At 45.8% G+C, this 27,219-nt stretch overlaps 2 protein-coding genes across 5 annotated transcripts; both read right to left on the minus strand.

Moving 5' to 3' along the window:
* Positions 1-10,457: 10,457 nt before the first annotated feature.
* LOC120642450 lies at positions 10,458-12,002 on the minus strand. Its single transcript, XM_039918974.1, has one exon. The coding sequence runs from the start codon at positions 11,832-11,834 to the stop codon at positions 10,542-10,544; it is 1,293 nt and encodes a 430-aa protein (XP_039774908.1). The 5' UTR covers positions 11,835-12,002; the 3' UTR covers positions 10,458-10,541.
* Positions 12,003-18,493: 6,491 nt separating this feature from the next.
* LOC120642373 lies at positions 18,494-25,134 on the minus strand. 4 transcript variants are annotated; one of them, XM_039918864.1, is made up of 7 exons: positions 24,658-25,043; positions 22,933-23,174; positions 22,662-22,788; positions 22,211-22,287; positions 20,331-22,088; positions 19,979-20,168; positions 18,510-19,323 (listed from the first exon to the last, which is right to left on the minus strand). In XM_039918864.1, the coding sequence occupies exons 3-7, from the start codon at positions 22,732-22,734 to the stop codon at positions 18,623-18,625; spliced, it is 2,799 nt and encodes a 932-aa protein (XP_039774798.1). In that variant the 5' UTR covers positions 22,735-22,788; positions 22,933-23,174; positions 24,658-25,043; the 3' UTR covers positions 18,510-18,622. The 4 variants fall into 4 exon arrangements, with proteins under 4 accessions (XP_039774796.1, XP_039774798.1, XP_039774799.1 ...); XM_039918862.1 differs by lacking the exon at positions 22,933-23,174 and having other exon boundaries at positions 18,494-19,323; positions 24,658-25,134; XM_039918865.1 differs by lacking the exons at positions 22,933-23,174; positions 24,658-25,043 and adding an exon at positions 23,858-24,059.
* Positions 25,135-27,219: the final 2,085 nt, after the last annotated feature.

Here is a 27,219-nt window from a genome sequence, read left to right on the forward strand (position 1 = left end):
CGTAAATTGGCGCTTTAAGAAGCGTCAACACTTGCACCAGTTGCCTCATCAACTCATTCTGCTCATTGCGGTCGGTGATAAGAGCCGCAATAGCCTGACCCAAAGAAGGAGGTGGTTGGGGCAGTGCTCCGTGATTCTCATTTTCATGGTTGGCATCGTGGTTATCACCCAACTGCAAAATAACCACGCCTTGGTTAGCCATTCCGCTATCAGGACTAATTCATGCAAATAAGAATGTGCATATCTAATATGAACACACGGCATGAATCATTTCCCTCGCGATATGGTTCACCAAGGGAAAATAAACCGACTTGCTTCGGTTGAAACCTCATCTACTCAACTTGAACCGCAGATTAGTAACTCGGGGTTGCACAACTATTAACAATGAAGCGATCAAAGTAATTTTTTTTTTGAAGAAGCGCAACCGCAAACAACAAAGCGGTCAACCAACTTGAATATGCAAGATGCATGCATGTTCTATCGTTCTCCCCCAAACAATTACCAAATATAGTATACGAAAACGGCTAGTGGCACAATTATGTACTCTCCCTATATATACTAGTCGTTCCTACGATTAAGGATTCATAACGCGCTTTCGTAGTTAGTGTTCCTGCAAACAAACCAAGACAACAAGAGAGATATAATTATCCATTTCTGGACCCTTCGTGCCAACACTCTCGAACGGCCCCCATGTGTCCTACGCCACACGGGTAACGCATATGCAGTTTCCCACATATTCACCCATACATTACCGTCCACTATAGAGACGGTACCCAAACATTCGACACTGAATGGGCAGCGCTGCATACGTCATAACAACGTATTCACTTCCCGTACACTCGCCTTACAGGACATCCAAGGGTAGACGTGTCCCAAGGGTCACGGTCATGACCAACCGCATGACAGGTTTACATCTCGTAACATTGACTTACGAGATGACCGTGATCACAATCACACGGTAAGAAATCCGCACTCCATATCAGGCGGCAGATAGCGACAGGCTCGTTTGAATTGAGCCTTATCACCTCCTCGTATGCTCATCATACGGGACCCGCGCACGTATGAAACACGTGGGCTATTCTAAGGACTATCAGAATACTTACCTTGCTTACCTCAGCGTAGGTGCGTCGTTACAAAATAAGAGATGTGCACAAAAGTAAGGTTTAACGAGAAGTAAATGCTGGAAGTGCTGGAATGAAATAGATACTTAGATGCCTCCTAACTAATAACACATAATTAGGGCATACGAACTATCTATTCTATTCCTTAGTGCTTCTAGCGTCAACTTTTCAGAAAAAAAACCCAAAAGTTTTGCAGTTAAGTACTCAAGTAATCACCCCCCAATGCAATTAGCTCTGATACCAGCTATCACAGAACAGTCCAAATAATACCGAACAAGTGCACTGATCAACCATTTAAACTTAACCTTCGCTACTGCACTCCACAAGTACACCTAGACTGCCTACTATAACCAGGATCGATTACACGGAAACTCTCGTCAAAAGACGAGCACAGGTGATTACCAGCAACAAAAGTTTTCAAACTTAACTTACAACCAGAGTTAAACAAAAGTCTCCAAATTAATTTACAATAAAGTTTTACAAGCCAGGGTTACATTTCGAATACAGAGTTCAAACACAGCAGAAGTAAAACGGAGTTTAAGACAGAGACCCAAAATACAATACGATAGATAATGTCGATGACAAAAGACGAACTTCACATCTTGCCCACTGATGTGAGGCTCACCTGCCTGCACTCCACGGAGAAGACGGGACCCAGTTGACCGTCCAACCTGAAGGAAGAGGCTGACCAATCCAGGACGCACGGATCTCCTCGAAGTCTTCCGGACCACAGCCTGCTCAGAAGGGTTACAACCAAACCCTAAGTACTCTAATACTCAGCAAGGCTTACCCGTTTATGGGTATACTTAGCCCATTAACTAGACATGCACAGCTCTTTGGCTCTGGAGTTATTTTGCTAAAAAGATACTAATACTGGATCCTTACTTTCAATATTTTAGCTCCAATTGTGTTGATAACTAGAAACTAGGTTTGCATAGATCTATAGAGCATACATGGTTAACCATATTATCTTTTCAAGAACATCAACATAAAATCCATCTTTTCTCTTTCTGTCCTTTAAATCCTTACAACGATGTGACGCATTGAACAAGACTCTCATATCCGCGAGTCACGGCGAATCGATCCGATTTAACCTTGCAAGGTGGACCTAACTCACGCACAGTGCGACCCTATCGAGTCACACCACGCAACTGTTCCCATGATTACCTCGAAGTCTGAATCAAGCCTGCAAACACCCGGATGATGAGCCCAGCACGTGCGAACACCCGGTGAACCAGTGGTCGACTTCACCATCCGTCATCCCTAATCGGCACCGCAGGTCGAGACTCAGATTCCGACGCAATTTAGGTAATTAGCTTACCGGTTTCGACTACCTCCTACTTCCGGCATGTGGTTAGTACTGTTCAATCCTCAGTCAAAGGGCCAACAACGGAACGGTCCTCAATTGACACAGGCGGAGACTCAACTTTCTTTTAATCCAAAACCATGTCCAACTTTCCCTCCGCCCGGTCTCCAATTCTCTTCTCATTGCATCATTTCCCATAACACTGCCTGAAGTAGCAACCCTATATCTCGCGGGTGACAGGAAATCACCCATCTTCTACCGAGTTTACTTAAGCATAGCAGTGCTAGCGATAACTGCACTAGTAAAGACACTAGGTAAACAAGATTATGGTCTAGGGTTCCAATCAATTCCTTGAATGTAAATGCACAATACTTTAAATATAACATGGAGTAATTTTAAATAAGGGATATGCTCCGGGGCTTGCCTTGCAGATCAGCGGGGTTGGCAATTTCTTCGGGAGCGTGCTCGACTGCGCCCTCCTGCTGCTCTCCCGTTTGCGGCTCCTGGATCGGCTCGGCAACCAGCTCGTAGGCGACTTCGGTATCGGCGGCTACACGAGGAAAATATGCCATGCATGAGACTCATGAAATGATGCAAAGCACTAATCACAACGAAAGACATGGACCAAACTCCAAAAGCGTCTACAGAGCAACCTTATAACTAGGGCCACAATAGCAATGGTTTAGAACGGACGTGCAGCTTTTGGTTCTAAGGCCTTTTAGCCTGAAGTGTTTCCTTCAAAACATCAGCTACTAAGCTTGCTTCGGAGGATTGAACACAACCCTAGAGTAACATGAAATAACACAGGAGCTTGCTTGATTGAGAGTACACATGCATGGAATAATACTCAAATAACCACAATTTTAAAAGAAAAGTGCAACTAGGAGCCAAATAAAAGCAAGGGCTTGACTTGCAGATATGATCTAGCAACAAGAATTTATCACAACAACATGATTTTGATAGACCATGCCACATAAATTTTCCAGCATTTATTGACGACAGAAAGCATTTATTTTAGCCCTAGAAAAGAAATCAAACACTAATAGATCCACAAACATGTACAAAGGCTATGCACCTGAAACTTTTTCAGTGGACTACACATCCAAAGATTAATCTACTGAATAAATTTCATAATTTTTAGAGCAACGGAACAACCGGTATTAAATAAACTAGTTTAAACACAAAACACAATTTAAGCAGGGGCAAAAGTGACATTTTTCAAGCATGAGTATTTTTCTACTAAAGATCTTGATTTTAGAAACTTAACAAAATTTAGTTTGCATTTTTAGGATTTTTCTGCATTTTTCTACAAATTACCAAACTTTCAGCCGAAAACAACAAAAAGAAAACAACTCCACCCTTAACCTCTGACCCGTGGGCCCCACTCACCCTTGACACAGAGAGAGGAAAGGGGCGGGGCGCTCCCCTGCTTCGCCTGCTCTGCCCGGCCGAGCACGGCGGCGCGCCCGCGCGAGCGCGGCGGCCATGGGCCGGCCGGCCGGCAGGTTGGCGCGAGCGGCCTACGCGCAGGGGCCCGCACGCCCGCGGCCCGCGCGTCAGTGGCGCGCGGAGCGGCGCAGCAGCGGCCCGCGGTGGTGCATGGTGGGACGACGGCGGCGCGAGGCGTTCCCGGCCGGCGGCGAGGCCGGCCGGCGGCGGTCGGGGCAGCCCAACGGCCAGGGAGGCCTGCCGGTCCCGGGGCGCGCGGCGGCGGCCCACGGGTCCGCGCAGGGGCATCCCGCGGCGGGCGGGCGGCGGAGGCCGCGCGGCGGCGTTCCGACGCCGACGCCGCGGAATCAAGGGGAAGACAGGCCGGGGAGGAAGAGGGGCACGTGGAGAAGCTCACCGGCGATTCGATTTGGGCAGAGGGAGACCGGAGAAGGGTCGTCGGCGTGAGGGGCGGAGGTCCGGCGGTAGGGTTTGGGCGGCCGGCGATGGTGGGCACGATTTCGTGGATGGATTGAGAAGGTGGAGGGCGAGGTTACTCGGCTTGGGGAGCGAGGAAATCGAGCAGAGCGGCTAGGAACGGCCGGGGCGGTCGCCGGCGGCGGCTCAGCTCGGTGCTCGTCTCAGCTCGATCGCGAGGACGAAGAAGAGGAGGTGGGGAAACCAGAGTTGGCCACTGGAATGTCGTAGAAGCCTTAGGTGGGGGCGCGGACGTCGGCACGGCGACGCGTGGAGGCTCCGACGTCAAGGCCGGCGATGCACTGACAGAACCGTGACGGCACGGTGACCATTTCAAAGAATTTGAGCTGCTTTTGACCATCCAAAACTACGAATTTCATATGGGAACATGAAATTTGGCCAAAATAATAGTTGTAGAGGAAAACAAGATCTACAACTTTCGTTTTCTGCGCAACTTGATTTGAAGCTCAGATCAATGAGAAAAACTGGGTCGAACTTGGCTAAACGATATTTACCGTGAGAACTCGATTAACGCTAATGATGAGCTTAAGTCCATAATTAGCAGTTTAAGCACATGATTAGCATCGCAATTAACACTGGTGTGTTATATCTCATAAGATGTTATTGGTCTTGAGTTCGAACCCTAACAAAGACATACTTTTTCATCCTTTTTACGAACCATCAGTACCGGTTGCTACACCGGGTATTATATAGTGAGGGGGATTAAATGCCTTGTAAGTCAAAATACCACTCAATATCTTGCAATAACCTTGAGTGAGGGATTAGACAAACAAGGTCTTAGAGTACTGTGTGAGATGTTTTTTGTCATAGGTTTTGTGCTTCCTGATAAGGTCGGTACATTTGTTAAGTATTTGCATTAACTCGATGTAAAACAAGTTGATGCAAGACGTGCTTGAAATTAATAAAGGTCTTCATTCAAGGAGGAAAAAAGGTGCTCCCTCCGTTCATTAATATATGATATTTTTTACTATACAAATTGCACTAAAACGTTATATATTACTGACCGGAGGGAGTAGGACGTTGAAGTGAATGTTCTATTATAAAAAGAAAAAAAAGTCTATATCACACCTATTATACCTAGTCTACTTAACCCCCTCACCTATAAAACCGGATATTATACCCCCTAAACTATCTAAAACCGTGTAAATAACCCCCTAAGGTGGTTTTATAGGTGGTTTTGCCCATGTGGAATTACACATAGATAGTGACATGGCAAATATATGTTTTAGAGTCCATTTCACCCCTAAACTATTAATAATCGTTTGTATATCCCCCTCATTATATGAATAGATATTTATCCTTTAAGTATTTAATAACAACTAATCATAAGATGCTTACGATGTATTTTTATTTTTATAGATATACACCTCGTGTCTTTTTTATATCTTTGCACAAAGCTGATAAGTTAATCTTTGTATTATATTTTCAGATAAATATCACATTAGTTCCATTTTAAATTCTTGTATAGATGATTTGCTATGTTATCTCACATGTGCTCTACACTAGAAAACAATATAAAAATCATCATAGAGGATGATTTAGATTATAATGAGTACCGGAGGCAGGGGCTTAATCTTCATTTTATTAGATGAGGGGGTTATATGACCGAGCATCAAAGTTTAGGGGGGTAAAATAGACTTTGAAACATGATTTTGTCAGTGCCACTTAGGCAAAACCGCCTATAAAACCACCCTATGGGGTTATTTAGATGTTTTTACATAGTTTAAGGGTAGAATATCCGGTTTTATATATGAGGGGGTTACATAAACTAACCATAATAGATTAGGGGGTGATGTAGACTTTATCCATTTCAAGGATGAGTAACGAATCTGAATGTCAGATTTGTTTCACCATGCCATCCCCAGCCCCGGCGGCCGGGCAACTGAGTGATAAATAGCTAGCATACCTTTTTCCTCTTGCAAGACTGCAGCAAAGACTACTATCGATACCACGTTTCCTTTTGTTTACGATATATAAGTTGGCAATAATATAATGGTTGGACGTCAACAATGGCATTCCCTGTTGTCAACAATAGCTTGCTCCACAGACGTAGTACTGCTGTACATACCAGAGCTTCTTCCATGCCTGACGTACGACGTACAGAGCTGCATGCTTGGCAGTTGGCAATGCGAGGCACCAGGAACCTGGCTTCAACCGCCATTGTCACTTGAAGCATGCTTCTGGGAGAGGCGCCGCACAACAGTTGAAGCCGCAGTGCCTGACCTGGACAGAAGCACCTCGTACACACCTTGGATTTAGGATTTGGCGTGGGCATATCCGTCAGCCCCCTGGGCTGCCCTGCGCCGCAAACCCACGATGGCGCTTAAACCTAGCCGCCACGCCAGAGCGGACGTCGCGGGTAGGCCGCGCAGCAGCCCAACGGCGCCGCGTCTGCCTGTCTCTTTCTGCGTCGACCACCGGCGCACCGTCGTCCCGCGCACCGTCCTCTTCCGTGGCGTTCCCGCCGAGCGGACAGCTTTGTTAGCAACACACCTGAAGACCTGAAGAAGATGAAGGCGGGATCATCGACAACTGAATCTCCTGAAGGACCAAGGCGCAGTACAAGACACAAGTGGGCCAATACCAAAGTAGTTGGGCCGGATTGGAAGTGAATGTTTGCACGCATTTGAAAAGGGCAAGGGCCTGTGTAATAGCAATACTTAAGGAGAGATATGGTGAGGAGAGAGAGGACATGAAAGAACAGAACACTACTCTTCTACGCTAATCATTCCTCCTTCCATTCCCATCTCTTATTCTTCTTCTTCCCCAAGTCTTCTTTCCCAAATCTTCTTCTCCTACCTCTATCTGATATTACCAGGAGGTAACAAGTGGTATCAGAGACGTCGATCTTGGCGTGGCTGAGCACTGGAGCGATCTGGAGCCTCATCATATCTTCCACGTTCACCAGACTCGCTTCCGTCGCAATCTCGCCGCCATGAACCCCGACATCAAGTACCTGCTCGATGAAATGACGAAGCGATTCGACGACCACGACACCAAGCTGCTGAAGCGCCTCTCCGACCAAGATGCCCGACTCGAGAAGCGCCTCACTACCCGTGACGCCAATCTCGATCAACGCTTCACCGACCTTGACAACAAGTGGACATCCATCTCCGCCGACGCAGATCAACGCCTATCTCGCTTGGAGTCCGCAGCCACATCTCTGGAGGAGTGGCGCCCAGATATGGAGGTCATCGTCGACGATATTCGCCTTGAGGTGAAGAACCTCGTCAAGCACTGGGATCGCGCTGTCCTCGACCATCCATCGTCGAGCTCAGGTGTGATGGGTGCTGCTCCGTCGGCTGTCGCGCGCCCACCTGCCGGATCTACAGCCGACACGGCCTGCAGGCACTGCGACGAACCTCCTCACTGGGTGTCTGGGGCAGGGGTCGTGACGACCTTGCATCCACACCCTGTCACGGGTGCGTTACCACCTCCCCTCTCACCTCAGTTTTTGGGCCGTCCTATTCTTACTTCACAGAATCGTGGTCGTGGGTTTGGGTTTGTCCCTGAGAAAACTGGGGAGGTCATGGATCCATGGGTAATTTACCCAAACTTCACTTTCCTTCCTTTGATGGAGATCAACCTAAATTGTGGATCCGTCGGGCTGAGGATTACTTTGCTTTGTATGGTGTCGATTCAGTGATGTGGGTCAGAATTGCATCTATGCACTGTGTTGCAGCTGCATCCCGATGGTTGTCATCTATCCAAAAACGTATTCAGACTTGTTCCTGGTCTGAATTTTGTGCCATGCTCTTAGAGCGTTTTGGGAGGGATCACCATGAGCTTTTGGTTAGAAAACTGCTCCATATCCAGCAAAGCTCTACTGTCACTGATTATATGGAGCGTTTTGCTGAGCTTATAGATCAGCTCATTTCATATGGTCACACCAATGATCCAGTTTACTTTACCATGCGCTTCATTGATGGCCTCCGCTCTGATCTCAAACCTGCTGTATTGTTGCAACGGCCTATTTCGTGGGATTCTGCTGGTTTGTTGGCTCAATTGCAGGAAGAGGTAGCGGAACCCCGGCGTCGTGAATTCTTGACCTCCCCACGGTCCTCCTACAAGCTTCCGCACCCTCTTCCCGTGCCGCCGCGACCGGATAAATCGTTGGCTCAAGGTGGGGAACGGCGTCCTAAGGAGCTGCACCGTTCTCCGACCACGGACGACCGTTGGGCTGCACTACACGCACATCGTCGTGCTCGTGGCCTATGCCAGCGCTGTGCAGAGCCATGGTCGAAGGATCACAAGTGTTCCGGGCCGGTTCAACTGCATGCCTTGCAGGAAGTATTGGAGGACTTCCAACTTGATGATGGCACCGCGTCCGTGCCTGATTCACCTGGTACTGATTCAGCAACTGTTTTCATGCAAATATCTTTTGCTGCTCTGTCTGGTACTCCGGCTTTGAGAACCATGAGTTTTCTAGGCAGTATACATCACATTCCTATTTGTATTTTGGTGTACTCTGGTAGTTCCCATACTTTCATCAGCTCTCGGATTGCTGCGCAATTGTCGGTGACTCCTACTCCGACCGATCCACTGAAGGTTCAGGTTGCTAATGGAGACATTTTATTCTGTTCTGCCATATTACCTCACATTACTTGGTTAGTTTAGAATTTCTAGTTTTCGTCTGACCTGAAGATATTGGATCTGCCTTCCTATGATATGGTGTTGGGATTGGATTGGCTGGGTTCTTACAATCCTATGCATATTGACTGGCAACACCAATGGATGACCATTCCTTTCCAAGGGAGGGTCGACAGTCACTCTGTATGGTCAGTTTGCTTCACCACCTGACAGTGCTGTACTACAATTGGTCACACCAGTGTGCCCTGCTGTCGACACTCATTCATCAGTATTGGACATGTATCCTTCTCTGTTTGCACTTCCAACGTCATTACCTCCTCAGAGAGCATGCGACCACGCAATTCCATTGGTTCCGGGTGCTTCTCCAGTGACAGTTCGTCCCTATCGATTTGCTCCAGCACTAAAGACTGAATTCGAGTCCCAAATTAAAGAGATGCTGAATCAAGGCTTAATACGGCGCAGTACAAGTTCATTTTCTTCAGCGGTTCTGTTGGTCAAAAAAAAGGACAACGCTTGGAGCTTTTGTGTCAATTACCGGCAAATCAATGCTATTACGGTTAAGAGCAAGTATCCAGTACCAGTCATTGATGAACTGCTAGATGAATTGGCTCAGGCAAGCTGGTTTTCTAAGCTTGATCTCAGAGCGGGCTTCCATCAAGTTCGTATGCGGGAAGGCGAGGAGTTTAAAACGGCATTTCAAACCCATACGGGCCATTTTGAATTCTGTGTAATGCCCTTCGGCCTCACTGGTGCACCGGGCACATTTCAGGACGCCATGAATACTACACTTGCCCCTTATTTGCGCAAATTTGTGTTGGTTTTCTTTGACGATATTCTGATTTACAGCCGCACATTGGAAGATCATGTGAATCACCTTCAAGCTGTGTTTTAGTTATTGTTCAGAGATTCTTGGACTCTCAAACTCAGTAAGTGCACTTTTGCCCAACGCCAGATCCAATATTTGGGCCATGTTATCAGTGCTCAAGGGGTGTCTACAGATCCACAAAAGATCGCGGCTATATCTAATTGGCCTTTTCCTGTCAATACCCGCGACCTTCGGGGTTTTCTAGGCCTTGCTGGTTACTATCGCAAATTTGTGCGCCACTTCGGTATCATTTCTCGCCCTCTTACCACTCTTCTCAAGAAACATACTGTATTTGTGTGGAAACCTGCACATGAGGCTTCTTTCACTGCTCTCAAAGAGGCTCTTACACAAGCACCAGTGTTAGCATTGCCCAACTTTGCTAAACCATTTGTAATTGAAACTGACGCCAGCGGGTTTTTCTTCACACCTGCTTTCAACGATAGAGCCTACATGTGTTAGTGCAACAGAGAATGTGCAGAAACATCTGAATAGCACCCCACGTATATTTATGCCTAATCCTTTTCTCTAAAATCACTATCGAACAGCAACGATGTACGCACATATTGGCAGAAAAGCATTACAGACATATATATATATATATATATATATATATATATATATATATATATATATATATATATATATATATATATATATATATATCGGCAGAAAGAACCACGCGTATTTATCAGTTTGCTGGCAAATTTATCTAGGGGTTTGTACTAATTCAACCTCAAGTGCTGGTAAATAAAGGAAATGAGGGATCACCTGGAGCCGCGTTGAAATATTTGGAGATCCTAGATTGCGTGTAAGTAAAGCCAATCATCCTTTCTGCGTCAAACATGGCTACTCCCTGTAGCTTCGAGATACTCATGTCAATGGCCAATACTAGTGCCTTTTTGTCCCGGGGGTTGACCTGACCCATGATGTAAACAATGCGACTGTCGCTCAAGCTCAATGTACGATGGTCTATGTAGAGCTTCCCCAGGCTTGGCTGCCGATCATTGCCGTCCGGCAGGTTCAGCAGCGAGTGATCTACACTGCCAGTGTTGTCAACTGAGATATCAGGAGACTGGATCACGTAGTCCATCCGCCAATCCTCCTCCCATTGATCACTCACAGCCCTACTCCATGAGGAAATCTGCCTGCTCCGGGAATTACAGATGCTGCCTTGTTGGACAGCAGGTCTCGTCAGCTCAACAACGGTGAGTCGACCTTCAACGAAGGCAATGTCCCTCTCAAGCAAAGGCTCGTCACGGAACTTGTCGAGTCTGATGAGAGGCGTGGGGAGCTGCAGGTAGCGTGCAGGTTTGCGGCCGAGCACGTCGCAGACGATGATGCCCCGCCAGGGGTCGACGAAGCCCAGCAGACCACCCCCTCCGAGCGCGATCGTTTTGGAGGTGATGTGGCAGAAGATATCGCCCACCGAAACAGGCATGGTGCTCCACTCCCCGTCCATGGAGTTGAAGAGCCAGAGCTTGAAGTCCCCAGGGCCGCTGCGCCTGAACCCATTCAGCGCGGCGATGCAGTAGTGGTCGTCGCCCTCCGCCGCGGCGTGTGGGTAGCCGATGTCGCGGTGGGCGAGGAGGGTGTAGTTGTAGCGCTCGGGCCAGCAGGGCTCGGGGTCCTGGAGCAGCCGCAGCGAGGGCCCCCTGCTGCCGGCGGCCTTGTAGACGAAGCAGTCGTCCTTGTCGCGGCTATCGCGAAGAAAGACGCAGATGAGGATGAGGTCGGACTCCGCGGCCTCGACGGTCGGCTCCAGGCCGATCTCGGCATCGGGGCTCCAGACGCAGATGTAGGAGACGAGCGGAGGGGGCGCGGTGCAGAAGGTGACCCGGATCGCCTTGCCGTTGCTCATCGTGCCCCACGCGGAAGTGGCGTTCTCCCGGTCGGCGACGTAGGCGTGCAGGTCGAGCAGGATCCAGCAAGTTGGGGAAGCCTGCTGGTTGGGAGGGTGGCCGGCCGTGAGCAGGCGGACGCAGAGAGGGGTGATCCTCCGTGCATCCATTGGTTCCCCATCTCCCATTGTATGTAAAAAAAAATGTGTATCGATCTCTGCCTTCTGCTGATTGAGCTCTGGCTTAAGTAGAGGAGAAGGGAGAATCGGGATCGATTTTGGGAACGGTAGTGCAAGAATCGGACTTGCATGAGGGGTGAGTCCGGATCGGAGTTGGGGTAACTGGAGTCGGAGAATCAAAACTTGGCGGAAAATATAAACGGAATGGATTTAGAGGAAACGTGAGTCCGGATCCAGATCCTGACTGTAGCCGAGGACTGGATGTCTATTCCTCGGGCAGGACCAATGGCCTTTTATTGGTTTCCATTCCAGGATCCTTAGCACAGTTACCGAGAAAAAATCTCGCATGTATGGAGTACTAAACGAAATTTATCTGTAAATTTTTTTAGGGATGAGTGCAACTTTTCGCGATGAATCTAGTCACGGTAATTAATCGATAATCGGCTACAATGACGCTACAGTAATCATTCTCTAATTACGTGGTTAAAGATCTCATTAGATTCTTCAGAATTCTGTTGTGCGTTTTGAAAACTGGCTTAATTTAATACTAATTAGCAGTCAAAGTTGATACAATTTTTAGCATAACACAAACCAAACATGTCGCTAAATAGCAATAACGATGGAATCCCTACAGTTAGCCATAAATATGGTCCAGTCTACAATGGAACAAGGTGGGCCAGATTATAGGGGGAAAACAATTCACGTTTCTCAACCACCATCGAGAAAGTCCCTCGAATCTCCTTCCTCTGTCTCAAAAACAATGTGATCCTACCATTTAAATCTTGTCTCGAAATAAATAAAAGTCATGAGTACAAATTAGCATTTAGGTGGGCTCTCAAATAAAAAACAATTGACGGATCACACACAGAGGACCAGACCCTATCGATGCATCCTTCAGCCTCACGCACGGGGAAGAATACTCTAGAACCGAAGGTTGCAGGAGGGGTACATGCATAATTTTATATTTCTGATATTTTTACTTTGAAAACCGAGATTTACATATTTTGTGGCACGGAGGGAGTACTCCGCTTAAGGCTACCTTTTTGGTCACATTGGAGCTGCCCAAACGCACCCGAGCCCTGCTCTCCTGTCGCACAAGCAAGGGTGCGGGCTCCCCACCAGCCACTTGCATACACAACAGTTTCTTCTAGAGCAAGGCTTGGGCCGTGCCACTTTTGGGCGGGTTATGGCACGACCATTTGGCACGACCCAAAGCATGGTACGACACGAAATATTTTGGACTGTGCCGGCACGACACGAACATAAAAGCCGTGCCGTACCTAGAATTTCAGCACGATGGGCCGTATGACACAGCCCAAGTCCCAGCTCTAGTTTCTTCCATCCCGGTATCAAAATTATAAATATATTTGGGTGGCTTGTTTAATTAGAGCAATTTGATGGTGAAACTAGAACAGTATCCGTGTTCCACTCTAAAATATTATAAATTTTTCTAGAACAAATAAAAATGTTCCATATGTATTGCATCAAATATAGAAATTGTTTGGAGAAGAAAAATAAAATATTCCACAACAAAACAGGTTTCAAAAATGAATTGTTTTAGAACAAAATAAAATGTTTTAAAGAAAATATCATCTAAACATAGTTAAATGTGATCTAGTTTTAAAGATCTCACGGTATGAAATATAACCGCGCAATTAGAATTTAAGTTTAGTAATTAGATTGTTTGGAGTAGAACATTTTTTCTTTGATTATCTAAATTGCACATAAACCGAGGAATGTGAGAGGCGGTATTGGCGGTGCTGGGGCGAATCTTTTCTGCGATGGGTTGGCATGTGCTCACATATGCAATGAATAGAAATCGCAGAAATGAGGGCCTCCTATCCCAGCCAGGGGCGGATCCAACGTGGGGGCAGGGGAGGCTGGAGCCCCCCTACCCCATAGATCCTTTGGAGCCCCCCTGAAGCCCCCCCCCCCCCCAACAATTTCTAAACCTAGATGAAGAGGAAGGAGAAGAGAGGAGGAAGAAGAAGAGAAAGAAGGAAAAGAGGAAGAAGAAGGGGAGGTTGAGCCCCCCCCCCCTTTCTCGATCTTCTGGATCCGCCCCTGATCCCAGCGAGAGGGGTGGGTTTCTCCTCCATGCATCCATCGGTTCCCCATCTCCCCATCTTCAATTGTCAGTCAAAAGAAAATGTTTCCTTGGTGTCTCCGATCATCTCCTAGATCGATGTTCTGCTCCATGAGCACTGGCTTAAGTAGAGAAGAGGGGAGAACCGGGATCGAAGTTGGAAACGACAGTGCAAGAACAGAATCTCACCATCGATATCAGAATTCGCGTAAGGGGTGAGCCCGGGTAGGAATTGGGCAACCGAGGTCGGGGCACCAGATGCAGGCGTAGGAGAGGAGCGGCGGCGGCGCTCGTCTCACTACGCGCAAAGGTGCGTTCTCGCGGTTGGCAACGGAGGCGTGCAGGTCGGGGAGGACCCAGCTAGCCGGCGAAGCGGCATCGTGGGGAGGGTAGCGTGGATTTTTCGTCGCCCATGATGGATCCACCAATACTCAGGGTCGCGCGCGCGGGTTGAAGTCGACCGGTAGCACAGGGCCGACTGCCATCGCCGTTGAGGTAGGGGAAGAGGAGGGGTGGAGAGGCCACCGGGGTCGGGGTGGGAGGTAGGGGGAGCGGTCGCCCGTGAGGTTGCCGCGCGACCGGGGTGGTGGTCGAGGTGGCGGCCTTTAAGGTTTTGGGTTGCCGGAGGTAGGGGGCCACTCCATGTTCGGTGGCTACAGAGGAAGGTCGGGCGCGGCGGCGATGGTGCGGCCGGTGGCGGAGGCGGGGGTGCCGTGGGAGCGCCGCCAGCCGGGTGGGGTTGGATCTCCGCTGGGCAGTGGTCGACAGCGGGGGCAAAAAGGAGGCCAGAGTCGATGGCGCGTGCTGGGTTAGCGTTGGTGACTGAGGAGGACGGCAACGGAGGCGAGGGAGCGCAGCCGGTCCACGATGGCCTATTATTATAAGAGAGAGAAAGCAAATCCAACATTTGTTTGTGCTAGATTCAACATTTATTCAAAGTAGGTCAACATTTTAGACAATCTAGTCCAATATTTTGTTGATCTTCTCAAGTGTAAATGTTGAAACAGGTTTTTGGAAATGTTGATTTTTTAAAAAAAAATATAAATATACATATTAGATCTTATTTTATTGTACTAATTCTAAACAATATTATAGTTCAAACGGATTTGAAAAAAGATACATGGTTTAGGAGAAACTTTTGAAGTTTTGGAACCTGAGTAATGACTCACGGTTCGCACCAGCTTCATCTAATCAAGAATGGCCACGTGTCCCAACTCAACACATGCACAGGCGCCCGCAAAACTGGTTGGCGTCCGCAGCCACTTCGCGGTCCACGTGTTCACCATCAGATAGATGGCACGAATATCAAATATTGGTAGATGTATAACTATCTCTATCTACGAATCCTGGCCAATTCCGAGGACAGGGAAGCAGGCCACGTCACCGGCAAATCCCGGCCATCGGATCGGCCGGGCGGACGACTCAGATCGTGTTTTCTCCGGCCATTTTGCAAAAAAGCCCTCTAACTTTAGAGAAATCAACACGCAGTCTAAGTTCATCTCTTAGAAAATTTTGCGAAAAAGCCCTCGGATTTTCTCAAAATCAACCCGCAGTCCAACAGTGCTGGTTGAAGGAAATTTACAAATAAAACCTTGAGTTTTAATAAAATCAACCCGCCGTCCTTATCCTCTCTCAGGTTTTTTTTCAAAAAAACCCTCAGATTTTAATTGAATCAAACCACAACTTGTTTCATCCATTACTTCCACACGAGCAACATTATACGTACAATTTAAACACCAAAACATGTTGAAATCAAAAGTTGCTCAACATAAAATTTAATCAAGAATTCAAAAACTACAACTTCATTATAGGGCAAATTTTAAAATTCAAAATACTTTCCCAATTCATTTAAACAAATATTTACATGCGACCCGTTGCACCTATAATTTGGACACCAAAATATCTTTAAATAAAAAGTGATGAATACAAAAGTTGCCTAAAAATTCAAAATCTACAACTTCACTGTACAACAAAGTTTTTTAAATTCAAAGCATTTTCATAATTTGTTTAACATAATATCTTAATTTACTAAAAATATAATATCGTATCACCATCCTTCTATAGCTTCTTATGCTACCTCCAAAATAACATGTCAAATTTAGTACAACCACCGCTCCCTTATAAAAAAATGCGCTACTAATTGCAATATAATTTCGCAAATACATTAAGTACATGACTAATTGTGCTCCAACCTCCTTAATAAATTATCTAATCCTTCTTTAACCACAATTATTTCCATAATCCATTCAACATAGCATATTATATTGTTAAAAAAATATTGTACTACCGTTTTTGACGGTTCCTCATGCAATCTCCATAATAACATGATATATTTTAATATATCTACAACTTTCTTAAAAACATCACATCTATTAATTATCACATGATTTCACAAACTACATTAAGTATCCGACTAATTGTGCTCCACGCCACCACCCTCCCTAATAAATTATTTTACCCTTTCTTTCACCATAATAAATACAGCAAGAAATGTCATACCTCCATTTCGATACCCAAAATATTATAGTACTTAAATAAACGTCATGACAATTGAATGCTCAAATCATACCAATTGCAACAACGGGCTGCAGACCATGACATCTATGCGAAAATAATGGAACAATGGATTCAACTTAACTACGTTGCTTTAAAAAAATTATACATTTGCCTGTACACAACAACTACATGCATGAACTAAAATCGGCATCAACTACCGTACTACCACGAGGGATACAGGTCCACGCGGCAAGGCCGTGTCATTACTACTATAATAGCAATATCATACATACAATTCGATCATCATTCTTTTATGGCTTCTCATGCTACCTTCACAATAACGCATCATATTTAAATGTAATCACTACTTCCTAAAAAAATGACACCTCTACTAATCGCAACATATTTTTGCAAATACATTAAGTATCGGACTAATTGTGCTCCGTCCTCCCTAATAAACTATCTTATCCCTTCTTTCACCACAAAAAAATATTTTGATACCCAAAATAATATTCAAAGTTTCATACAATACAAATAAAAGTTAAAAATTAGGTCGTTCCTAGATAGTTCCCAATAGTTACATAGTCTTTTAAATTTGCAAAACATAACTTGCGTTAATACTATCACACGGCATCCACTGGACCAGCTCAAATTGACGCACCAATGGTGCGCCCCAGTTTCTAGTATTTCTAGAAATTGGGATCTCTGCAGCCTGCAGGTTTGAAGCCCGGACCGGAAAAGAAAGCCCAAAGCCTCGATCCCCGTCCGAAATGAGGAGACACTGCTCGCTGGGCTGATCATTGCATCTGTGGGCCAAAATCTGCCAGCCCACTAAGGTCCCGTGTTGCGGAGGACCAGCACCGGCAGCGGGCCCATGTTTTAACTTTTGAAAAAACATACAGTGCCGACAACTCAACGCATCAACAACAGTTTCAAAAAAAAAGGAAAAAGATGGGATAATTTTCGTCCTTTCATCGCAACTTTGTATAGACTCCTAGTTACCACATGTTATTTAAACATTTTTGTTTTTGGAATGGCAAATAGGAATTGTACCCGCAAACAAAAAAAAAAAAGAAAAGAAAAGGAATGGCCCCCTCGACATTCAACGATCAGCTACAAGTCTCTGAAACAAACATGTTCATCATGAAGAGTCTCTTATGTAGGAGTTCAGAGCGCTAGAACGAACGAAGTTCATGCGTCCCAGTTGCAAGTAGTAGCCCATCAACATTCAGCAACGAAAGACCTAACATATGCACCAGATGTGACGACAGACACGGCAGGAAACGAACAACGAGAAAGTAACAAGACATCAGGCTATCATTTTAAGTAGCATGATATGGATCGCAGGTGCATGCAGAAGTCTTTGGCTGGTTAACAGCTCCAGAAACAGGCCTTTCTCCTTTGGCAGCATCCGTCTGCATGGATTCGCACCAAATTCACGGGCGTGGGGACCTAAACATGTCAGCTGATTTCAGGATGTGAACAACTGAACACCCAGACTGTTGCTGTAGCATGGCTCTTGGATTGTAGCATAACAGGACAGCAAGGGCCTCCATGCCTATCGCCATGGCCCATGGGAATAAACACTAAACAATGCACCCAGGTTTAAACTAAAGCGTCTAAGCTGCTACCACATGATGTAACCTGAAATAAAAAAAAAAATCTCAACAACTGAAGAATCAACAAACCAGACAAGTGCTTTACATTATTCTTAGTCTACCTTCAAAATTTAATATACTGAACCAGATAAGACGTTAGAATGGTTGACTGAGAAATTATTTTCTTATTTCTGTTCAGATTGACAGTTCAGGACAACAAGATGGTGCTAACTGACAGCACCATGTATGATACTATCTGCTAATAAAACATGGGTGATGCCGTGATGGGATTGCAATCTGTTACCTTTCCCGAAAGAATAGAAAATCGCTGGTGCCACCATTTAAGCATCAACTATGCTACCAAAGCCCAAAGATTTTGTCATTCACAAATATGGGCGTTTGTTTTTTTTTCGGCAGGTTCCCTACAGGCTACAGAATAGCACGTGTGGAAGATTTTAGCTGATTAGAGTTCCACAATCTGCACTCTGCAGTGTAATGCGCTACTGGCATATGCACAAGCAACTACGTGAACATACATACAAGATATGAGGATGCTCAAGAGTTTTTTTTCAGCCCAATAATTTTGAGAGCAGTTTCATACACAAAGGAATTGCTTCCTACAGATTTGCTATTGTCATTGACATCTCTTGCTGTGGCGAACAAATTGTGAGATCATCCACAGTTTCTTCTAGTAGTTCCTGCAATGCCTCGCCTGCAATCAGCGCTGTGATATCATCCAATTCCCATCTCATGGACTTCGCCCAGCCTCTTCCTTCCACCTCCTGTTCCATAATTCTTTCAAGTATTGTTCCAGCATCTTCGTTCTCGTTCACTGCAAACTTCCCTGATCCATGGAGCCAATCCCTCATATTGCGTGGTACTTCAACCAAATCTAGAGATAGGGTCTCCTTCCTGGCCAGTGAGCGCACATGACTCCAAGGATAGACGCGTAGTAAGGTGTCCTGGCCAATCTCAACTAAGGTCATATTTGTATAATCAAAAAGAAGCTTTTGGTTCGACCTTCGCTCCCTCGACTTGGCAGCCTCCTCCTTCCGGTCCAATAACTTGTCACACAATGCAGGGTCCAGGGGGCAATCAGGCAAGTACCAGCCAGAAAAGACCATACCGAACTGCAGATCACCTAACCCAGCAGATGATACAATCCTTCGTACAAAGGCAACACATTCTAGTTCATCATTGCCCACACTGGAGGGAGGGGTTAACTTTGTCATACCAAGTGAAGATGAAGGAGAGTTCATATCCTCCCATGATAATGAGCGTGTGACAGATTCAATTGCATCAGCTCGTAAGACAATTCCTAAAGATATGATAGAAGAGGCATTTAGTATACAAACAAGGAAACAATAGCAAACTCACAAGTCAAAGAGGAAGTAAGAGAGGCATCTATTATCTTATTATTTGGCCAACAAACGGAGCCTCCACGTTCGCTCTCAAGGCCTAGAAATTCCCACATTAATCGGAGAAAAATAGAAAAATAAAAATTACCCACCACTGCCATTACGATAAAAATTAGCCTAAAATACCCCTGTGCCTAATTAAAAATCACCCACCAATGCCAGTATGAAAAATTAAATATAAAATATCATTTAGCTATTGTATCAGTTCCAAATATATGCTATTAATAAAAACTAAAGCTAACAACAATCAATCAAAATAAAATGAAAATAAGAATAATTATCTGTATAATATTATTAAAGCTCAACAAATGAAATTGTTATTATAGGTAGATCATAGTTGAATTGTTTTAATCAACAATAAGACATAATTTACGATAATGAACATGATGATGTATGGTAAAAAAATAGTATAACCTTTAAGTAAGAATACAACGACATGCAAATTTTTGAAATTTTCAATACTAGCCGCGCAAATGCGCGGGCTATATGCCTAGTTTAGTATACAAAAAAGGAAATAATAGCAAACTCACAAGTCAAAGAGGAAGCAAGACTTACTCTCATTGTCACAAGTAGTGCTTCTTGACGAATCAGATTCATTAATGTTGCAATCTTCGAATGACGCATCAAGAACTGAAATAGGACTAGGCTCATCACGGTTACCATTCAGACCTCCACCTGATCTCAATCCATCAAGATGTCCACTTGAACAGACAGAAGAAATAGGTGCTTCGATGGAAACAATATCCTGCAGTATGCCTCATCATCAGTTTATCGAGGACAATGGAAGTGGAGAGACAAGGAAAATCATCAAGGAAAAATAACTAAGAGGTCATAAACTGATAGTAACAGAAAATTATTCCAGCAACGATCAACACAATAGAAAGAACAGTAAGAGATAAGTGCATACTTTCGAAGAACAGATTGTTCGAGTAGTCATACTATCATCTTTGGCCTCATGAAATGACACATTTTCATCAGCGCCAATATTTTGAGCAGCCTCTGGTTTCATGCTGCTAAAACAAGTGACTTCAACCTTCTCATCAGAACTAGCAGATAGGGTCATTTTCTCTTTTGACTGTTTTTTACTTTTAGGGAAGAAAAAACTCGAAACTCTCCCTTTGAATGATGGCTTTACTTTATCTGACCTTGTAGCCACGTTTGGTGTTTTACAGCCTTCAGAATTGGATAATGGGTCATTTTGTGCTATGTTATCAAACATCGATGATGACACTGGAACAGATTTTGATCTTGCTAGACTCTTTGGGGAGCTCTGTCCATCTCCTTCATTCTCTGTAAAAATAGATTTACAGGTAGCTTGCAGGGTCAGCTCATTTTCTGCATCACATGGCTGGCTACTTGAAACAGAACCCATCCGATCAACTTCTTTCTTGGTTCCTCGAAGGGAGAGCATCTCTCCCAAAGTGCTTGAGCTTCTGGGTAGTTGCATCTGCTCTTGGTTGATCTCATTATATGCTACCAATACCCATCGTTCCGAAAGCCATTTTTTGGCTTCCCTGATCACAGATGACTCAGGTGACCGTGATGTTCGGGTAAAAGGCGAGCCTGCGTAAGGACTGTTATATCTTTTGATGTGATCCCATGAATGCCGTGATACTGGACTAACTATCTCAGAATCACTTAGGTTACCATCTTCTTCATCGATGTAGTAAGCTTCTGATCTGCTGAAAGAGCTTTCATCTCCACCATACCCATTAGAGTATACAGAGGATAATAATGACTCATCCCGCCGATGTAGACTATCTGGTAGGTAATTGTCATCTTCTAAACCTCCAACAAAATCTATCTGCTCAGTCAGCTGAGCTGTGGCTGCTTGGGGTGTTAGCCTGGCCATTGTTCTACTAGGCTTTCCAGGACTAGGCTTCAGCACCACTATCCTAGTTGGCTGGGAGAAAATAACTTCTTCTGAATGAGATCTCCGGTGAGTCCAAGGCATCACATGTACACTTTCTTCATTTAATCTCTGTGTTCTGATTTCCCTTCTGCCTTCATTCTCAACATTTTTATTTGGTTTCAAGACAGTAATACGCTTTGTCTGAGGTGGTGATGGGCTTCTGTGAAGTCCAGCCAGCTGCTCTGAGAAAGCAGAGTTTGGTTCCTCAAGAAACTTAAGAAACAAATCTCTATTTGAACTGAGAACCTCAAGAGCATCTTGAAACTCCTTTGAATGGAGGAGTTTCTCATTTGTAGCAAGGCGCTTAGCTTCCATGAACTTCTGACGAACAATTTCCATCCTTATGTCCCTCTTGCTCCTGGAGGATGTTCCGCTAGGAAAAGTTTGGTCCTGAAGATGGTATGTTCTTAATGGTTTTTCACTGACTTCATAGACATCCTTAAACTGAACAGTTTCTGTGTGTCCTACGTGTATGTCCCGTGTTGTCATAATGGAATTGTACTGGTCTTGACGTTGATGGAGACTCTTACTTTCTGCTGAATTGTCATTTAAGTGTCTTTTCTTCAAGTTTCTTTTAGCAGATTGTAATGTTGCCTCTTGACCAGGTAGATCATCTTCAAGTCCCATTAATCTGGCAACGACACTTGGTGGCTTCTTCTTCGACTCCAATTCCTTGGACTTCTCCTTTGCTAATACCACATTCAGCGGAGATGCATTTGATCTATTGCTTGATGAGCTCCAGTTACTAGCTCCCTGCAACAATATTCTTATTAAAACACAGATAATGTACTACTACAATGGAATTCAGTATGCTCTTGCCTACTGCACATTTAATAGAAAATCGCCTATAGAAGTTTGAGTGGCATGATACTTACTAGTTTATCCTCTGCGTAAACTTTAGCAGGATCAACGGTTCTCTTGACATCTTGCCTGCTTCTACAAGATGGAGAACCTGAAATAGCAAAGAAAACGATATATCAATTTCACTTTTGAGATCAGTCTTTGCAAGATTCAAAAAAGGAGCAAGAGAGCATTGAAGTTCTGTTAATCTAAGAAGGGCAAAAGAAAAGAGGAAAAGACAAGTAGAGCATGTCATCGTCTAGAGGGAAAATGGCAAACATGTGCAAAGGAATTATTGTCCACGTGACACCAGTGCCATCTCGTACCACACGAAAGAGGAAATCGGAAACATTTGTCCTAGGCCAATTGCAAACACTTGCATCTTATTATTTATCACGATCAAAGAAGATAAGTAAAGATCGAGTCTACTGGAGCATTGCATTCAACAGTTGCAATAAAAACACAAAGTGGAAGAAATTTGTGTACCATCTCTTCGAGGTCGATCTGTGAGCATGTTCGAGCTAGACAACCCAGCGCCGAGGTCGAACAAGTTGATCATTGCCTTCGTCTGATCATAAAGGCTGCCTCAGAGCACAGCAACACTGATAGATTCCTGAAAATATTAGTTATGGGCAACAAGGCATAAATGTGAGGACATGAAGAAAATGAAACGCTACCAACTAGGCTTGTACCTGAGCCCAAGAAAGCCTATAAGTAAGTCTAAATAAAACACAGGAGCGTAACAGTTAGCTGGTACCATCCACTGGCGTGTGGATATATAGGCAACCAAAGTTTGAAGAGCCTTGGGTGTCTCAGCATCTGAAGTCTCGAGTTTTGAATGTTTTCAAGCCTTAAATTTGAACTTGGGCACAAGGTCAGAGTATATTGCTGTAGCAAGATGCTGTCCTTTCAGAAAAAATTCAGCACACACATTCCTAAGGCTGGGCTTTTGCAGGCATTAGTAGGCAATATTGTGCATGAGAAGCACAGTTCATGGCCCTGTGGTTGTTTAAAAAAGCAAAAGGAAGTTAGCCGGCACGCCCAACGAAATGAAACGATGGGGACAGAGCAACACCAGGCAAGATGGAAAAGTGGAATGTAGCAAAGATCAGGAGGCAACATAAAGCTAATGCACAGGGCTGAACAAATTAGTACAAATCTATGATTACGATCAAAAGGAATCTTTCAGCACGGAAAGCCTTTTAAAGGCTGCACTTTTGGGACAGATAAACAGGTAAACTAAACCTCGCACCTCACTACCTCAGAGGTGAGGGGAGGTTAAAGGCGCTCAGCTTTGTGCTCTATGGAATATGGAAACCAAAGCTCGAGCTGTTAACTTAATCAGATGCATGTACCTAGAAGGAAAATTAAAGAAAAGTGAACAAAAATGCGAAACAGGTATCGACAACTACAGAACTATGCAGCGGCGACAGTGAGAGTAACGAGATGGTGCATATGGTGCTGCGAAGGAATCTTTCAGTCGCACATTTTGAAGACCCAATTTGCCTCTCAGCGAATTTAGTCGGTGGAAAGAGAAAAGAGGGACGATGATAAAAGCGGAGAAGACGTACAACAACAATGTATATAGAAAACTACGAACACTAAAAAACCAATGAGTCATACTATGCTCAAGTCCAAACGAACTCTGAAGCCGAAAGCAAAAGCAAAAGGAAACCACTTACCGAAGCCTGCAGCTCTTGCAGGGTAGGAGAGAAACACCAAGAACTCGAAACTTTCCAAGCAGAAAACGCAGCTAAAACATCCCAATTCTATCTGGCAATCGAGAGGCACGAAAACGAGCAACCGCACGGGCTACGGAGGCGGAGTTCAGAGTTCAGACGCGGGCGATGCAGAATTGCAGAAACACTGCACGGCCAGAGGGGGAGGGAATCTTGCAGGTAACTAGCTCGAGGATTTAAACTGCAAAGCCTGCGTCCGCTGCTCGTCAGAGGGGCATCGCGAGTTGCAGGACTGGCGGACGGGACGCGCGTTCGAGCAATAAATTCTCGGGCGCGGGAGCGGAAAGGGACGGGAGGAGCTGGCAAAGGTGGCGCTTTTACGCCGGCAGCGACGGGAATTCGGGCCCGGCCAACCATAAACTCGGCTCGGATCCTTAGGTTCTACTTTTGCGCGGAGATTGGCCCCCCGAATTCGCAGCCTGAACCCCCCCACTGAATGCAGCTTTAAACCGAACGCACACCGACGAAGCAGGATTGCGCCACGACGGAATGCGGCCGGCGAGGCCGCGCATCCCACACTCGTAAGAAAAAATTCTGCACGGCGAGCACGGACTGGAACCGGATAAGGAAGGGAAAAAACAGATCTAACAAAAACGGCACGAATTCCTCAACAGGGAGAAGAAAACCATGGGAGTTTCCCAGCCACCAGTATCGCCCGTTTTCCCGAGAGACAGAGACAGACAGAGAGAGAAGAGCGGAGTGGGGGAGGGAGCAACGAACAGGCGGAATTCGGAGGCCCTCACCTGCGGCGGGAGCATCCGCCGGCGCGTGGGACGACGGAGCGGCGGCGAGCGCCGCGCAAAGCGACGCGGTGGGTGTGGGAGGTTGGTGGAATGGGGGCCGATCGATCTCCGCCCAGCCCCAGCTCGCGTGCGTGAGCTGTTCCTGGTTGTTTCTTCACCCCCGCCCGCTTCGCGTTTCGTTTGTCTTCTCTCCCCCACTGCCTTTGCTTTGCTTCGGGTGTCCACCACACCACTCCCTCCACTTCCACCACTCTCCTCCTCTCCTCCCCTCGCGCCTCGTGGGCTGCGTTGCGTTGCGTGCGCTGCGTGCGTGCGTGCGGGAAAAAAGAAAAACAGACCCGAAAAGTCGCGATGATGACGGTGAGCGTGAGGGGGGTGGTGGGATCGATCGTGGATGAGATGAAGACTGAAGAGTGCACGGGCGGGTGAACGCAACTGCAAGGAAGAAGAGGGGGGCAAGAATTACGGAGCACTGCACGATCAGGCGTGACGTGTCGCTAATCGTATGTGGTTTGTTTGTAGTCTACGGTTTGTTTATTCAGTAACTTCGGCGCGATGTACTCGGAAGCGTATCGTGCGATAGCGATCGTACGTACCTCTCGCGGGGGGTGGGGCGGGGGGGGGGGGGGGGGGGGGGGGGGGGGAGAAAAGACTGAATCATTGGCTTAAAAAAGTAGTAGCACCGTAGGCATTTGTTTTTTTCTTCTTCTTTTTTTTGAGGCAGAACTGTAGGCATTTGTTTTGAAATGCAGGTAGATTTATACGGCACACTTCAGTTCCTAAAGGATTCTAATAAAATTCACCGCTCCAAAATGGAGCCTTGGCCTTGCTAAGAAGTTTTTGGGTTTCGCATATTATCTTAATGTTGGCTGTTAATTTACATCGTACGCAAAATTTTCATGGCATCGGACCAAGAAAAAAGTTGAAAAAAGAAATCTCATTGCTCATTCTGATGACTCCAGATACGACGTAATAATATACTCAGTGTTGTCCCACACGCTCCACAATTTTATTGCAGTTTTTGTACCAGACTGTTCAACAAAATTATGGATCGGAATGTCCGGGAAGAGAACTGTAGTCAATTAATTAGCCACATAATGCTGCACGATTAGGGGCGGTGTATCGATTGATGCATGATTTAAAAATAGCAGAAGGAGTAAAGCTCTTCTTTGTTTAAGCATAAGAATCTACGAGTGATATCCTAGTCATATGGTGTTATCTGGTGATACCTATTTATTCCTAAATCAGAGCAACTCCAACCGTTTGGCATTTTTTGTTTGGCAAATTATGGAGTTTGCCAACTCCCAAACAAATATGCCAAATGTAAAACAAATCAATCTCCAACCGTTTTGCATTATTCACTTGGCATAAATGAAAATTGTGGACCCACAATAATTCTCCCGCGATATTTTCCCAGCCGTCGTGCGCTTCTTCTCTCGTCGTGCGGGTAGCCTTCGCGCCTCGCCGTGTCCCTTCGCGCCGTCGCCAGAAATTCCTTCGCTCCGTCGCCTGCGCCGACTTCGTGCTTCCTGTCCCCGACCCTGCTGCCCAAGAAGCTACAGAGATGGATTCCAGGCCGAGGACTCCATCAAGCCGGCGTGCACTGCAGATCTTCAAGGTTTGTGGCATCAATACATCATCATAGGTTGTGATATATTCAAGATGATGGAGAGAAGGAAAAGCATGGCTTGTCGATCAGACGCCGATTACCAGGACAAGTTACTGGCTTGCGGGTAGTAGATGCTTTTCTTTCTGTTGACTAAAATGTACGGTAGTTCATGTTAGTTTTGCTATGGACAGGCCATGTATCCACCAATCCCCTCCCCACGGGAAAACAAGATGAAAAATCGCCTATATGCAGCAGGTTCCGTGGTCGCGTGGAGGTGTTGGCGCGTGTCTGTGCTATGGCGAGGTAAAGACCGGGCCGGTTCTGTGCGCTTGCTCGTCGCAGAGGCAGCCGGCCACGACACAAGCAGGGCGGCGCGTCGTGCTTGTCTGGCGGCGCTGAAGCAACTCCAACCGTCGAGGACGATGGCTGTACGACGAAGCAGTAGATCCCGTCGACGAAGCAGACCCTCAGACCCGTCCCTCGACCCTGGCGGAGTTTCCCCTTCGCGCGGCACCAGATCGCGCGCGAACAATGACGGCGGCGCGCGCGGGAGGAGACTTTCTCGTGCGAAACGTCGGATGCCAAGCGCCCAAGCGTCGAGGACGCGCGCATATATGCGCGGGTTCAGCCGGTATTTGCCAACTCCCCAAAATTGCCAAAGCCAATTACCAAACGGTTGGAGAGGAGTTTTTGTGCTTTTTAGCAAAAATCAAGAATGCCAAAACCAAATGGCAAACCGTTGGAATTGCTCTCATGAAGTTAGTGGTTATATAAAAATAGGAATAAAAGGACAAGAGACGGATTGGACCCATTCACTACCCATGTTATTATATTCCATTTAAGCATGCTTGTCAACTGAAGAAAAAAAAACGACCCCTTGGATATGTCTTGAATGTCTCTTGAATGTACCGTCCTACATTTTTTTTTTGAAGTTAACCGTCCTACAAATTTGT

This window comes from Panicum virgatum, chromosome 7K (assembly GCF_016808335.1).
Source record: "Panicum virgatum strain AP13 chromosome 7K, P.virgatum_v5, whole genome shotgun sequence".
Taxonomy (NCBI): Eukaryota; Viridiplantae; Streptophyta; class Magnoliopsida; order Poales; family Poaceae; genus Panicum; species Panicum virgatum.